This window comes from Trachinotus anak, unplaced genomic scaffold, assembly GCF_046630095.1.
Source record: "Trachinotus anak isolate AG129_WGS33_773 ecotype Australia unplaced genomic scaffold, CSIRO_AGI_Tana_v1 ptg000016l, whole genome shotgun sequence".
NCBI classification, from domain to species: domain Eukaryota; kingdom Metazoa; phylum Chordata; class Actinopteri; order Carangiformes; family Carangidae; genus Trachinotus; species Trachinotus anak.
This window is the reverse complement of record NW_027273867.1, coordinates 12,027,851-12,044,010: the sequence shown is the minus strand read 5'-3', so window position 1 is coordinate 12,044,010 and position 16,160 is coordinate 12,027,851. Positions and strand designations below refer to the sequence as shown.

The following is a 16,160-nucleotide window of genomic DNA, read 5'->3' as shown; positions in this document are numbered from 1 at the left end:
ACCAACGTATTTACAATAACATGCACATGCTACCTGACCGGCTACCAAACCAAAGAACTTCACTGTACTAGTTGCAGAAGTAGAGAAAAGTGATAAAGTCAGCAAACTGAGTGTCTGTTACACATCTATATTTACCTAAAGTTTGCTAAGCTCACATTAACTATTGGTCATACCAGACAGAATAAAGCTGTACCAACAAAACACCTGAGTGACTTAGTTCAAAGAGTGAAAGCAACAGTGGATTGGAAGGTTACTGGCATTTCTCTGGAGCAAATATCAGTCATTGATTTCCCTGTATCATATAATCATTGATAGATGGTGTATAATGCCAGAGTTCAACAACTGTAAAGTAATCATAAACAGTTTCTGCTTCACTGCTGATTTCCTTGCTTTCATTTTAAAGTCCCTGATAATTTTCAGTTAAATATTTCACCGATGATATCATGTGAATAGTTTAACACCCTCTCTGGAGCATATAAAACAAAGTGGCCTTTTAGCTATTTCTGCAATAATCTTGATCATCCTACATCCAACAGTGCAGAAAAGCTTCTTCAAAGACTGATGCACAGCCTCTGACGCCAACATGATCTTGCTCATCTTTTTGTTTGGTCTCACTCTGGGTGCTGAGCCTCATTCAAATGAGCATCAAGTGAAGCTACTACGTGGAAACTGTCCCATGTTCTGGTACAACTTCAACGGCCGCTGCTACAAGTATGTTGCCTCACATTTGACCTGGGCTGACGCAGAGCTCTACTGTGTGTCAGAGGGAGCCAACCTGGTGTCTATCCACAGTCTGGAAGAACATAATTTTGTCAAATCCCTGATCAAGAACTTCGACCACACCGAGGGATACACCTGGATCGGACTCAGTGACACACAGAAGGAAGGAGGATGGATGTGGTCTGACGGGTCTAAAGTCAACTTTGTCTATTGGAATTCAGGACAGCCAGATAATGGAGCTGGAATTGAAGACTGTGGACACATGAACTATGGCGATGATCTGAAATGGAATGATAGATCATGTTCTGATACTTCTCCCTCTGTTTGTGTAGCTCGCAAAACCTGTCCTTAGCAACTGACATTTGTGTTCAATTCAACCTGGTGACTTCCCACCTGTTGCTGCGTAGAAATGCTTTGAGTGTCCACAATAAAGATACAAATGCACAAGTCAGTGTGTGTGTGTAATTTTCACAATCATTTTCATGAACACTGGACATTCACACGCTAACTCAAGTGGTTGATCAAAGGAAATATTTTCCCAACTTTATGATATCCTCTAAATTGGCTTTCTCATAATTTGACCAAATTGAACAGATTTAGAAGAAAAATAATATGGATACATTCTTGTATTTTTGTATGTAGGTCTACTCTCATGAGTAAAAGGGATTGTCTGATGATATTAATGGTATATCTTCCACACAAAGTCAAGATACTGTGTCTTTTTCTACAAAAAAGAAATGAGGAGAGAACCTTCAGAATGTTGTTTAAGATCTTTACGATGAATTCAGACAGATTCGAGATGTTTCATAGACAACACACGTTTTATGGACAGTCCATGTATCGCTATCTAGATTAGTCCAATTTTAAGGAACAATATTTGTTAAGATTCAGGCCATCACCTCGGACTGAATATAAATATAAGCTGGACAAACTCTCACAGTATAATCTCAGTGGAAATTAAAAGGAAATGATAACAGCTTTATGGATCTATGGGCCTGTGATGCTGAGAGTTTGAGAGACTGAGAGACTTATTTCAAAGAGCAAAATGAACTTTGGCTCACAATACACAATACAAGACAGCACACAGAGTTGAGACAGAGCTGAAGTCTCTCAGTGTTTTTTTTCGGGAAGCCAGTAAAAAGTGCATTACAGTAACAAAGTTGGCTTGCAATCAATGTATATGTGTCAGGTCTGAACCATGGCTCGGACTCAGATGCAGACAGACACAGTTGGCAAGTTCACAATGAGTCCTTTAATAAAAGCAAAGTAGGTACACGGGTGATCAGTCAGCAAAGCAAAGGTATCCAAATCGGCAGGCAAAGGCAGGGTCAACAACCAAAAACAAGACAAGGAACTAATCAGGCTCACGGGGAAAAAAGGCTGGAACGTAGTCACAACAGAACAAGACGAACTGGCACAGAAGGAAGGTAACACTGAGACTAAATACTCTGGGAGAGGGAAGACAAGACAGGTGCAACACATTAGGGCAGGGCAGGTAACCACACAAGGGGAAGACACATGAGGGCAGGAAGTAAAGAACCTGAAACGAGATAAGAGGTGAGTATCAGAATAAAACAGGAAGTACAAGACAAAGAACACTGGGGGAAACAAAAAAAGAACTCAGCTATCCAGCTGAGGCATGACAATATGAAAGGCAAATATATGCCTGTCTTTGGTATGTTGTTATTTATCTGTTAAAAAAAAAATCAACCAGAAAGCAATACATCTTCTCTCATGTCAGCTGAAGCCATATGTCTTTTGTCAAGCTGTGTCAAAGTTTTTACTGAAAAATCATAAATTATAGGTTTTATGTGACATCTGCAGATGAGCTGGTGTTTTTGTGTGGTTGTTTTTTGCCTGTTTTTGCTCTGATACTATGCACAAATGATGATCTTTGCCAAGTGACAACACAGCAGCAGTGCAGACATCCTCTCTAAAGCAACTTAAACAGCCTGTCAACTGTCTCTCTCAGGATCTGTTTCCCACCTAATGTTGCAGATCATTTTCAACTAACACATCAACCCTTCATCCTGCTCCTGTGACCGAGAGACACCAACATGATCTTCTTCCTCTTCATGTTTGGTCTGACTCTGGCTGCTGTGTCTCCTTCAGATGGACATGAAGTGAGGCTGTAGTGTGGAAACTGTCACATATTCTGGTTCAGCTTCAATGGCTTCAATGATTTCAACAGTGGATGAAAGGAAATATGTCCAAAACTCTTCAATGTCTTTTTTTTTTCTTTTTTCCCCCTTTAAACTGTTACTGATTCAGAATAAAAAAATGTAATTCTACAGTGATATTGCAATACAATAATATTACTGTCACAATAAAAGTGATTTTATGATTATACTGTTATGTCTTTTACACAAGGTTAAAATGCTTTTGTATTTCTACAAAGAAACAATATATATCTTCATGCCAACCAGTTTACAGTGTTTTCTGTAAGCTATATGGACATATAGACCTCTAATGCCCAGTGAATTAAGTGACTTATTTCAAAGAGCAAAAACAAGATTGGATTAAATGGTTACAGACATTTCTATTGAACAGATATCAGAAGAGGATCATATAGACTTTTCTTTCTTTCTTTCTTTCTTTTTTCTTTCTTTCTTTCTTTCTTTCTTCTAACTTTTAAATAAATAAATAAATAAGAATCTAATAAATTCCGACAGATAGAGGATGTTTCATAGACAACACAGGACAAAACTGATTCCAATCGATCCTTTTTGGTTGCTTAATCATATAAAGACTTGCTGCTGGAGTTCTAGTCCATGTGTCACCAACTAGATTAGTCCAATTTTAACCAGATCCAGGTAACACAGTGGTATCAGTCGTTCTCCATGGAAGAACTGCTCATACTGTGATAATGTAGATAAGCACAGTTATGATGCCATAAAAATGTATTTAGAAAAACAAACCTCTGAAGGCTCCAAAGTTCAACAGTGAACAACTTCTTTGTTCCTGGTTCATTTTTAGCCAAACACTCCTCATGTATGTTTCTCATTAGACTATGAAGTTTTTGTATCAATAGATAATAATACATTTACATTGTACTTTATTTAAGAAAGGCCTATGTATTTTGCTGTGCCAAATGGTATGTTGAATGTTTGCTGCATAGTTTTACTGTAGAAATTTTGAACAGAACATCAGTGTTATGAGCAGCTTCCTGTTGTCTGTAAAACACTCACCCTTAAAGACAAACTCTAGTCCCATGTTGTCACCAACACTTGTCCAAACAAAAAGAGTATATCAGTGAACTATTAATGCCTTATACTTCTACTAAGCTCCTCAGGTCCTCTGAGCAAAACCTACTAGTTGTACCTCGCTCAAGACTGAAACGTGGTGACTGTGTGTTTGCTCTCCTGGGTCCCAGGCTGAGTTATTATATACAGTATATCTCTTGATATACACTTCCTTTTTTTATTCTGCTATTTTATTCTTTTATCTATTTTATTATTTTATTCTTTTGTTAAGCACTTTGCAACCTAGGTTCTAAAAGGTGCCATATAAATAAAAAAATACTTAATTGAAAGCCTAAGACCTACTTAGACCTACTTACTTATATTGTGAGGAAGAAAATTCTCAAGGTTCAAAAGCTTGATTTTATTTGTATTTGTATTTCTCCTTCAGACTATTGTACTGCTGGTTACTTGTAGCCTACAAAGCCTACAAAGAAATCAAGGGTGCTCAAGACAGAAAGTCTTCTGGCAGTCTTCACCGAAGCTGAAACCACTCCGGACGATACCTCCAGGAGGATCAGCTCAGAGTACAAGATTACCAACTGCCAGCTTTGGGTTCCAGCCAAGAATCTCCAGCTACAGCGTAACTCACAGTAGGAAAAAACTTCTGCTCATGACTGGGTTGATATCAAGATAAAATAATATTAAATCATCAGATTTCATTCATAGATATGGTATCATTACTAGCATTTAGTAGTATAGCCGTATTGTAAATAGCCACATCATATTCTCTCCCACCATTTTTTATTTAATTATTTTAATTGTGGACACTGATAGAGTTGGTAAAAACAGTGACTGGGTCTGTAAAAACTTTAAAATCTTTGTCTATGTTTTGACAGTCCACTTGCCAACCAGGATTTGAGCCAGTAGTACCCAGTCACTGATTTGCCTGTATCATATAATCATTGAATATTTTATTGTACAACTGTATAATTACACAATATTGTGTACTGTTTAATGCCAGAGTTCAACAACTGTTAAGTAATCATAAACAGTTTCTGCTTCATTGCTGATTCCCTTGTTTTCATTATAAAGTCCCTGATAATTTTCAGTTAAATATTTCACCGATGATATCATGTGAATAGTTTAACACCCTCTCTGGAGCATATAAAACAAAGTGGCCTTTTAGCTATTTCTGCAATAATCTTGATCATCCTACATCCAACAGTGCAGAAAAGACACAGCCTCTGCCGCCAACATGATCTTGCTCATCTTTTTGTTTGGTCTCACTCTGGGTGCTGAGTCTCATTCAAATGAGCATCAAGTGAAGCTACAACGTGGAAGCTGTCCCATGTTCTGGTACAACTTCAACGGCCGCTGCTACAAGTATGTTGCCACACATTTGACCTGGGCTGATGCAGAGCTCTACTGTGTGTCAGAGGGAGCCAACCTGGTGTCTATCCACAGTCTGGATGAGCATAATTTTGTCAAGTCCCTGATCAAGAACTTCGACCACACTGAGGGACCCACCTGGATCGGACTCAGTGACACACAGAAGGAAGGAGGATGGATGTGGTCTGATGGGTCTAAAGTCAACTTCGTCTATTGGCGTTCAGGAGAGCCGAGCAATGGAGCTGGAGCTGAAGACTGTGCACATGTGAACTATGGCATTGATCTGAAATGGAATGATGTAACATGTTCTTATACTTATCCCTCTGTTTGTGTGGCTCGCAAAACCTGTCCTTAGCAACTGACGTTTGTGTTCAATTCAACCTGGTGACTTCCCACCTGTTGCTGCTTAGAAATGCTTTGAGCGTCCACAATAAAGATACAAATGCACAAGTCAGTGTGTGTGTGTAATTTTCACAATCATTTTCATGAACACTGGACATTCACACACTAACTCAAGTGGTTGGTCAAAGGAAATATTTTCCCAACTTTATGATATCCTCTAAATCAGCTTTCTCATAATTTGACCATACAAAAATGTACCAATGATAGTTCTAGCCCAGGTGATTTCACTGGTGGGTCAAAGGAAATATTTCCAAATATCAGGTTTTTCATTTTTCCTCATTGAACCTCAGAAAACTGAACAGATTTAGAAGAAAGGTAATTTCACTAATATGGATACATTCTTGTATTTTTGTATGCAGGTCTACTCTCATGAGTAAAAGGGATTGTCTGATGATATTAATGGTATATCTTCCACACAAAGTCAAGATACTGTGTCTTTTTCTACAAAAAAGAAATGAGGAGAGAATCTTCAGAATGTTGTTTAAGATCTTTATAATAAATTCAGACAGATTCAGGATGTTTCATAGACAACACATGTTTTATGGACAGTCCATGTATCGCTATCTAGATTAGTCCAATTTTAAGGAACAATAATTGTTAAGATTCAGGCCATCACCTCGGACTGAATAGAAGTCTAAGCTGCTGGACAAACAATCAGGAAGAAAATGTACTATTTAACCTGATCCTAGGTAACACAGCATCAACAGTTTCTTTGGTGTTTTTCCACTGAAAAGCTCAGTGGAAATTAAAAGGAAATGATAACAGCTTTATGGATCTATTGGCCTGTGATGCCCAGTAAACTGAGAGACTTATTTCAAAGAGCAAAATGAACTTTGGCTTGAAAGGTTACAGACATTATGTAACAGATATCAGAGGTGGATTGTAGAGACATAAAGAGACAGTGAATAAACTTTCTTTCTTTCTGTCTTTTTTTCTTGGACTCAACATAACCATATTTGTATTTATTCATTTTGTTTTATTTTTTTTCCATATGGATGATATGAACCATTAAGGGTTTTTGTTCACACGCCTCCTATAATTTATTTACTTCAATCTTACTTGTACCTCTTTGCCCTAGTATGAATGTATGGATGTGTGACTGCATATATGTGTATGTTTAGTTGAGTTTTTGGGGAATAGATTTTTGTGTAGTTTATATACTGATATAAAATAATGTATACAATAATTGCAAATAAAAGTAATACTTTTAAATAAATAAATAAATAAAAGCACAATATTATTTATAAGTGTTTTTCCACAGAAAAGCTCAGTAAGAAATGATAACAGCTTCATTGATCTATGGGCCTCTGATGTTCATAAGGAACCCAAAAGGAACATTGGATTGAAAGGCAACTGACATTATATGTTACAGATGTCAGATGGATTATAAAGACATTAAGGGACAGACCAACCACCAAAACAAAGAACTTCACTGTACTAGTTGCAGAAGTAGAGAAAAGTGATAAAGTCAGCAAACTGAGTGTCTGTTACACAGCTACATTTACCTAAAGTTTGCTAAGCTAACATTAACTGGATGTACATACCAGACAGAGTAAGACTGTACCAACAAAACACCTGAGTGACTTAGTTCAAAGAGTGAAAGCAACAGTGGATTAAAAAGGTTACTGGCATTTCTCTGGAACAAATATCAGTCATTGATTTCCCTGTATCATATAATCATTGATAGATAGTGTATAATGCCAGAGTTCAACAACTGTTAAGTAATCATAAACAGTTTCTGCTTCACTGCTGATTTCCTTGCTTTCATTTTAAAGTCCCTGATCATTTTCAGATAAATATTTCACCAATGATATCACGTGAATAGTTTAACACCCTCTCTGGAGCATATAAAACAAAGTGGCCTTTTAGCTATTTCTGCAATAATCTTGATCATCCTACATCCAACAGTGCAGAAAAGCTTCTTCAAAGACTGATGCACAGCCTCTGCCGCCAACATGATCTTGCTCCTCTTTTTGTTTGGTCTCACTCTGGGTGCTGAGTCTCATTCAAATGAGCATCAAGTGAAGCTACAACGTGGAAGCTGTCCCATGTTCTGGTACAACTTCAACGGCCGCTGCTACAAGTATGTTGCCACACATTTGTCCTGGGCTGACGCAGAGCTCCACTGTGTGTCAGAGGGAGCCAACCTGGTATCTATCCACAGTCTGGATGAGCATAATTTTGTCAAATCCCTGATCAAGAACTTCGACCACACCGACGGACACACCTGGATCGGACTCAGTGACACACAGAAGGAAGGAGGATGGATGTGGTCGGATGGGTCTAAAGTCAACTTTGCCTTATGGAGGGCAGGACAGCCAGATAATTATAAAGGAAATGAAGACTGTGGACACATGAACTATGGCAATGATCTGAAATGGAATGATGTAATATGTTCTGATACTTATCCCTCTGTTTGTGTTGCTCGCAAAACCTGTCCTTAGCAACTGACATTTGTGTTCAGGTCAACCAGGTGACTTGCCACATGTTGCTCTGTAGAAATGCTTTGAGTGTCCACAATAAAGATACAAATGCACAAGTCAGTGTGTGTGTGTAATTTTCACAAACACTTTCAAAGGTTACAGGCATTATGTAACAGATATCAGAGGTGGATTGTAGAGACATTAAGAGACAGTGAAGAAACTTTCTTTCTTTCTGTCTTTTTTTCTTGAGCTCAGCCTAACCATATTTGTATTTATTCATTTTGTTTTATTTTTTTCCATGTGGATGATATGAACCATTAAGGGTTTTTGTTCACACGCCTCCTATAATTTATTTACTTCAATCTTACTTGTACCTCTTTGCCCTAATATGAATGTAAGGATGTGTGAGTGCATATATGTGTATGTTTAGTTGAGTTTTTGGGGAATAGATTTTTGTGTAGTTTATATACTGATATAAAATAATGTATACAATAATTGCAAATAAAAGTAATACTTTTAAATAAATAAATAAATAAAAGCACAATATTATTTATACGTTTTTTTCCACTGAAGAGCTCAGTTAGAAATGATAACAGCTTCATTGATCTATGGGCCTCAGACATTATGTAACAGATATCAGAGGTGGATTGTAGAGACATTAAGAGACAGTGAATAAATTTTCTTTCTTTCTTTCTTTCTTTCTTTTTTTTCTTGAGCTCAACCTAATCATATTTGTATTTATTCATATAGGCCTACTGTTTTTTTTTGTTTTTGTTTTTTCCATATGGATGATATGAACCATTAAGGGTTTTTGTTTACACGCCTCCTATAATTTATTAACTTCAATCTTACTTGTATCTCTTTGCCCTAGAATGAATGTAAGGATGTGTGAGTGCATATATTTGTATGTTTAGTTGAGTTTTGGGGAATTGATTTTTGTGTAGTTTATATACTGATATAAAATAATTGCAAATAAAAGTAATGCTTTTAAATAAATAAATAAAAGCACAATATTAGTTATAGGTGTTTTTCCAAGAGCTCAGTAAGAAATGATAACAGCTTTATTGATCTATGGGCCTCTGATGCTCATAAGGAACCCAACAGGAACATTGGATTGAAAGGCAACTGACATTATATGTTACAGATGTCAGATCTGGATCCTGCTGCTCCCGAGGCAGAGATACCTGCAGAATGAGGACAGAGAGAGGGAGAGAGAGGAGAAGCACAAACTACGGGGAGAGAAAAAATACAAAGTTAATGGCATGAAGTCATCGAGAGAGAGAGGGGGAGAGAGACAGAAATAGAGAGAGAGCGCCCAGTGAATCATGGGAATCCCCCAGCAGTCTAGCTCTATAGCAGCATAGCTAAGGGATGGGCCAGAACATACCCGAGCCAGCCCTAACTATAAGCTTTACTAAACAAGACAGTTTTAAGCCTGATCTTAAAGGTAGAGAGGGTGTCTGCCTCCCGAACCCACACTGGGAGGTGGTTCCACAGGAGAGGAGCCTGATAGCTGAAGGCTCTGCCCCCCATTCTACTCTTACAAACTCTGGGAACCACAAGTTGACCTGCATTTAGAGAGCGAAGTGTCCTATTGGGAAAATAGGGAACTATAAGCTCTCCAAGGTACGATGGTGCCTGACCATTAATGGCAATTGGAGGCTTTTTACTGAATTTTTGGGACATCCTGACAATAAAGAGTTACAGTAGTCCAGTCTTGAGGTAACAAATGCATGAACTAGTTTTTCAGCATCCTTTAGACATAGAATGGGTCTGATTTTAGCAATATTGCGCAGGTGGAAGAAGGCTGTCCTAGAGACTTGCTTTATATGTGAAGTAAAGGACAAGTCCTGGTCAAAAATGACACCAAGGTTTCTGACTGTAGCACTGGAGGCCAAGGTGATGTCATCCAGAGTCAGTATATTATCACATAGTGTATCTCTGAGGTGTTTTGGGCCAATTACAATAACTTCAGTTTTGTCTGAATTTAAGAGTAAGAAATTACTGGTCATCCAGATTTTTATGTCAGACAGACCTGAAGCTTGGCTACCTGGTTAGTCTCACCTGGCTTCATGGATAAGTACAGCAGGGTGTCATCTGCGTAACAATGGAAATTCATCTGGTGCCTCCTAATAATGTTTCCCAGAGGGAGCATATATAGACTGAAGAGCATTGGTCCTAGCACAGAACCTTGTGGAACTCCATGACTGACTTCTGTGATGATAGAGGAGTCATTATTAACATGAACAAACTGGAGTCTATCTGACAGATATGACTTAAACCAGCTTAGTGTGGTTACTATGATGCCAACCATATGTTCTAGTCTCTGTAATAAAATCTTATGATCGATGGTGTCAAATGCGGCACTAAGATCTAGTAGGACAAGTACAGAGACAAGTCCATTGTCTGAAGCTATGAGGAGATCATTGTTAACCTTAACCAGAGCTGTTTCTCTGCTATGATGGACTCTAAAACCTGATTGAAAATCTTCAAACAAACCATTCCTGTGCAAATAATCACATAACTGGTTTGCAACAACCTTCTCAAGGACTTTGGAAATAAAGGGGAGGTTGGATATAGGTCTATAATTGGCTAAAACATCAGGATCAAGAGTAGTATGTTGAAAGTTTGCTGCATAGTTTTACTGTAGAAATTTTGAACAGAACATCGGTGTTATGAGCAGCTTCCTGTTGTCTGTAAAACACTCACCCTTAAAGACAAACTCTAGTCCCATGTTGTCACCAACACTTGTCCAAACAAAAAGAGTATATCAGTGAACTATTAATGCCTGGTACTTCTACTAAGCTCCTCAGGTCCTCTGAGCAAAACCTACTAGTTGTACCTCGCTCAAGACTGAAACGTGGTGACTATGTGTTTTCTGTCCTGGGTCCCAGGCTGAGTTATTATATACAGTATATCTCTTGATATACACGTTATTTTTTTATTCTACTATTTTATTCTTTTATCTATTTTATTATTTTATTCTTTTGTTAAGCACTTTGCAACCTAGGTTCTAAAAGGTGCCATATAAATAAAAAAATACTTAATTGAAAGCCTAAGACCTACTTAGACCTACTTACTTATATTGTGAGGAAGAAAATTCTCAAGGTTCAAAAGCTTGATTTTATTTGTATTTGTATTTCTCCTTCAGACTATTGTACTGCTGGTTACTTGTAGCCTACAAAGCCTACAAAGAAATCAAGGGTGCTCAAGACAGAAAGTCTTCTGGCAGTCTTCACCGAAGCTGAAACCACTCCGGACGATGCCTCCAGGAGGATCAGCTCAGAGTACAAGATTACCAACTGCCAGCTTTGGGTTCCAGCCAAGAATCTCCAGCTACAGCGTAACTCACAGTAGGAAAAAACTTCTGCTCATGACTGGGTTGATATCAAGATAAAATAATATTAAATCATCAGATTTCATTCATAGATATGGTATCATTACTAGCATTTAGTAGTATAGCCGTATTGTAAATAGTCACATCATATTCTCTCCCACCATTTTTTATTTAATTATTTTAATTGTGGACACTGATAGAGTTGGTAAAAACAGTGACTGGGTCTGTAAAAACTTTAAAATCTTTGTCTATGTTTTGACAGTCCACTTGCCAACCAGGATTTGAGCCAGTAGTACCCAGTCACTGATTTGCCTGTATCATATAATCATTGAATATTTTATTGTACAACTGTATAATTACACAATATCATGTACTGTTTAATGCCAGAGTTCAACAACTGTTAAGTAATCATAAACAGTTTCTGCTTCATTGCTGATTCCCTTGCTTTCATTTTAAAGTCCCTGATAATTTTCAGTTAAATATTTCACCGATGATATCATGTGAATAGTTTAACACCCTCTCTGGAGCATATAAAACAAAGTGGCCTTTTAGCTATTTCTGCAATAATCTTGATCATTCTACATCCAACAGTGCAGAAAAGCTTCTTCAAAGACTTAGACGCAGCCTCTGACGCCAACATGATCTTGCTCATCTTTTTGTTTGGTCTCACTCTGGGTGCTGAGTCTCATTCAAATGAGCATCAAGTGAAGCTACAACGTGGAAGCTGTCCCATGTTCTGGTACAACTTCAACGGCAGCTGCTACAAGTATGTTGCCGCACATTTGTCCTGGGCTGACGCAGAGCTCTACTGTGTGTCAGAGGAAGCCAACCTGGTGTCTATCCACAGTCTGGATGTTCATAATTTTGTCAAGTCCCTGATTGAGAACTTCGACCACACTGAGGGACCCACCTGGATCGGACTCAGTGACACACAGAAGGAAGGAGGATGGATGTGGTCTGATGGGTCTGCAGTCGACTTCGTCTATTGGCGTTCAGGACAGCCAAACAATTTAGCTGGAGATGAAGACTGTGCACACGTGAACTATGGCCATGATCTGAAATGGAATGATGCACCATGTTCTGATACTTATCCCTCTGTTTGTGTTGCTCGCAAAACCTGTCCTTAGCAACTGACGTTTGTGTTCAATTCAACCTGGTGACTTCCCACCTGTTGCTCTGTAGAAATGCTTTGAGCGTCCACAATAAAGATACAAATGCACAAGTCAGTGTGTGTGTGTAATTTTCACTTCATCATTTTCATGAACACTGGACATTCACACACTAACTCAAGTGGTTGGTCAAAGGGAATATTTTCCCGAATTTTTTATACCCTCTAAATCAGCTTTCTCATAATTTGACCATACAAAAATGTACCACTGATAGTTCTAGCCCAGGTGATTTCACTGGTGGGTCAAAGGAAATATTTCCAAATATCAGGTTTTTCATTTTTCCTCATTGAACCTCAGAAAATTGAACAGATTTAGAAGAAAAGTAATTTCACTAATATGGATACATTCTTGTATTTTTGTATGCAGGTCTACTCTCATGAGTAAAAGGGATTGTCTGATGATATTAATGGTATATCTTCCACACAAAGTCAAGATACTGTGTCTTTTTCTACAAAAAAGAAATGAGGAGAGAATCTTCAGAATGTTGTTTAAGATCTTTATAATAAATTCAGACAGATTCAAGATGTTTCAAAGACAACACATGTTTTATGGACAGTCCATGTATCGCTATCTAGATTAGTCCAATTTTAAGGAACAATATTTGTTAAGATTCAGGCCATCACCTCGGACTGAATAGAAGTCTAAGCTGCTGGACAAACTCTCAGGAAGAAAATGTACTATTTAACCTGATCCTAGGTAACACAGCATCAAGTGTTTCTTAAGTGTTTTTTTCACTGAAAAGCTCAGTGGAAATTAAAAGGAAATGATAACAGCTTTATGGATCTATGGGCCTGAGACGCCCAGTGAACTGAGACTTATTTCAAAGAGCAAAATGAACTTTGGCTTGAAAGGTTACAGACATTATGTAACAGATATCAGAGGTGGATTGTAGAGACATTAATAGACAGTGAATAAACTTTCTTTCTTTCTTTCTTTCTGTCTTTTTTTCTTGAGCCTAACCATATTTGTATTTATTCATTTTGTTTTATTTTTTTCCATATGGATGATATGAACCATTAAGGGTTTTTGTTCACACGCCTCCTATAATTTATTTACTTCAATCTTACTTGTATCTCTTTGCCCTAGTATGAATGTAAGGATGTGTGAGTGCATATATGTGTATGTTTAGTTGAGTTTTTGGGGAATTGATTTTTGTGTAGTTTATATACTGATATAAAATAATGTATAAAGTAATTGCAAATAAAAGTAATACTTTTAAATAAATAAATAAATAAAAGCACAATATTAGTTATAGGTGTTTTTCCACTGAAGAGCTCAGTAAGAAATGATAACAGCTTCATTGATCTATGGGCCTCTGATGTTCATAAGGAACCCAAAAGGCAACTGACATTATATGTTACAGATGTCAGATAGATTATATAGACATTAAGGGACAGTGTATAAACTTTCTTTCTTTTAAATAAACTTCGACCACGCTTAGGGACACACCTTTTGAACCATGTGCCTGGAGCACTGACCATTTTTTCCTCTGTTAAAATGGCAAAAGTATCATGGATAGTCCCTCAATACACTTGCACTACACACTTCAGTCCATTATGTTTTCGGGTTGTCCATCCGTCCATCCGTTTGTCCATTCTTGTGAATGTGAAATCTCAGTAACACTTTGTTGCAAGTGTTCACTTGGACACAAAGATGAATTGATAAGATTTTGGTGGTCAAAGGTCAATGTCACAGTGATCTCACAAAATATGTTTTTGGACTCTTTAAATATTATTTCTCAAGACTGTCTTGAGGGAAGTTCTTCAGATTTGGCACAAACATCCATTTGGACTCAAAAATGAACTGATTAGATTTTACGGGCGAAGATCAAAGTTCAAGTGACCTCACATTCTTGTAAATTTGATATATCAGGAATGTCCAGGAGGGAATTTCATTACATCTGGCACAAACATACATTTGGAATCACAAAACAAATTTTTGGCCATAAATCATGAATTCATATCCTAATTATGATACAATTTAACACAAACCTCTAATATGATACACAGTGACATTATAATGCTCAACAAAAACACTTCTGGCCTTTGTTAAACGCTGTAACTAAGAAAGGGGAGATTGTGACGCTATTTCCTGTTACTTGGCTGGTTGGCAGAGGCATACAGTACAGGCCAGTAATTCTAGTACTGAAAAGTGTTTCTATTATTGTTCCCCCTTCATGTTAGTAAATGGGTTGGACAAACATTAGAAACACCTCTCAATGTACAGACAGGTGACAATCTCCCCTCATGTCAGACACACACTGTCCTGCCACCTACCATTTGCACACTATGACAGTCAAGTCTAGTTATGTCTTTGATTCAGTTTTCTTCTGTATTTGGAATACCAAAAATTTCTCAGAGTGACCGGGGTCAAACTTTTCTTCAGCCCACTATCAGGAATAACGAACAATCTGCTCTACAGCTGTTTCACTAAACTCTCACATCTTTGCTGCAAACATATTGCACATAAATACACAGAGACTGGGGGGAAGGTTTACTGTGGCTGCTTTTAGCTGCTAGAGAGGAGGGACAAGTGAGAGCTGAGTTCAGTCTTAATGACCTAGTCTTTGGTCACAAAGTATGTGGTCCTTCGGTTCATTGCTTCAGGATGTTTGGAAAATAAATGAACATTTCTACATTATTTAAGAGCTATCTGTCAATTTCCCTCCTCGTCACACACTTTTGAGCCAGATTATGACAGTGGCCACTTGAGGGCAGCAGAAGATCATGTTGGTGTGATGATGCGTGTCTCTTTTTTTCTCAAGCTGTATTTAGTATTTTATCAACCATTGTCATGCCTGTGTGAAGTCATGTTTTTGTTAAGCAGTGTCATTTAAATCCGGTTTGAAAAAAAAAGAGAAAAAAAAAATCACAATACAAGACAGTACACAAAGTTCAGACAGAGCTGAAGTCTCTCAGTGTTTTTTTTCAGGAAGCCAGTAAAAAGTGCATTACAGTAATAAAGTTGGCTTGAAATCAATGTATATGAAAGGCAAATATACGCCTGTCTTTGGCATGTTATTTATGTTTGAAAAAAATCAACCAGGTTTTATGTGACATCTGCAGGTGAGCTGGTGTTTTTTGTTTGGTTGTTTTTTTTTTTTGCCTTTTTTTTGCTCTGATACTATGCATAAATGAAAGTCTTTGCCAAGTGGATTTAAACAATTACATCACAGCAGCAGTGCAGACATCCTTTCTAAGGCAAATTAAACAGCCTGTCAACTGTCTCTCTCAGGATGTGTTTCCCACCTAACGTTGCAGATCATTTTCAACTAACACATCAACCCTTCATCCTGCTCCTGTGACCGAGAGACACCAACATGATCTTCTTCCTCTTCATGTTTGGTCTGACTCTGGCTGCTGTGTCTCCTTCAGATGGACATGAAGTGATGCTTTAGTGTGGAAACTGTCACATGTTGTGGTTCAGCTTCAATGGTCGCTGCTACAAGTACATTGCTACATCAATGGCCTGGGCTGATGCTCCACTGTGTCACACAGTAATTATACCAATTATACCAACTTAACACACCTGGACCACC

The 16,160-nt window shown here is 37.8% G+C and overlaps 4 protein-coding genes across 4 annotated transcripts; all 4 read left to right on the top strand.

Moving 5' to 3' along the window:
• The first annotated feature begins 159 nt into the window (after positions 1 to 159).
• On the top strand, positions 160 to 1,171 carry LOC139633989 (lactose-binding lectin l-2-like). Its single transcript, XM_071500189.1, has one exon. It carries the CDS (start codon positions 584 to 586, stop codon positions 1,070 to 1,072), a length of 489 nt encoding a protein of 162 aa, XP_071356290.1. The 5' UTR covers positions 160 to 583; the 3' UTR covers positions 1,073 to 1,171.
• Positions 1,172 to 4,335: 3,164 nt separating this feature from the next.
• Positions 4,336 to 5,741, top strand: LOC139634030 (lactose-binding lectin l-2-like). The gene is made up of 2 exons (XM_071500253.1): positions 4,336 to 4,552; positions 5,128 to 5,741. The coding sequence occupies exon 2, from the start codon at positions 5,158 to 5,160 to the stop codon at positions 5,644 to 5,646; it is 489 nt and encodes a 162-aa protein (XP_071356354.1). The 5' UTR covers positions 4,336 to 4,552; positions 5,128 to 5,157; the 3' UTR covers positions 5,647 to 5,741.
• A 1,817-nt stretch (positions 5,742 to 7,558) lies between these two features.
• Positions 7,559 to 8,232, top strand: LOC139634326 (lactose-binding lectin l-2-like). The gene has a single exon (XM_071500706.1). The coding sequence runs from the start codon at positions 7,649 to 7,651 to the stop codon at positions 8,135 to 8,137; it is 489 nt and encodes a 162-aa protein (XP_071356807.1). The 5' UTR covers positions 7,559 to 7,648; the 3' UTR covers positions 8,138 to 8,232.
• A 2,815-nt stretch (positions 8,233 to 11,047) lies between these two features.
• Positions 11,048 to 12,679, top strand: LOC139634325 (lactose-binding lectin l-2-like). The gene is made up of 2 exons (XM_071500705.1): positions 11,048 to 11,469; positions 12,045 to 12,679. Exons 1-2 carry the CDS (start codon positions 11,379 to 11,381, stop codon positions 12,578 to 12,580), a joined length of 627 nt encoding a protein of 208 aa, XP_071356806.1. The 5' UTR covers positions 11,048 to 11,378; the 3' UTR covers positions 12,581 to 12,679.
• The last annotated feature ends 3,481 nt before the right edge of the window (positions 12,680 to 16,160 follow it).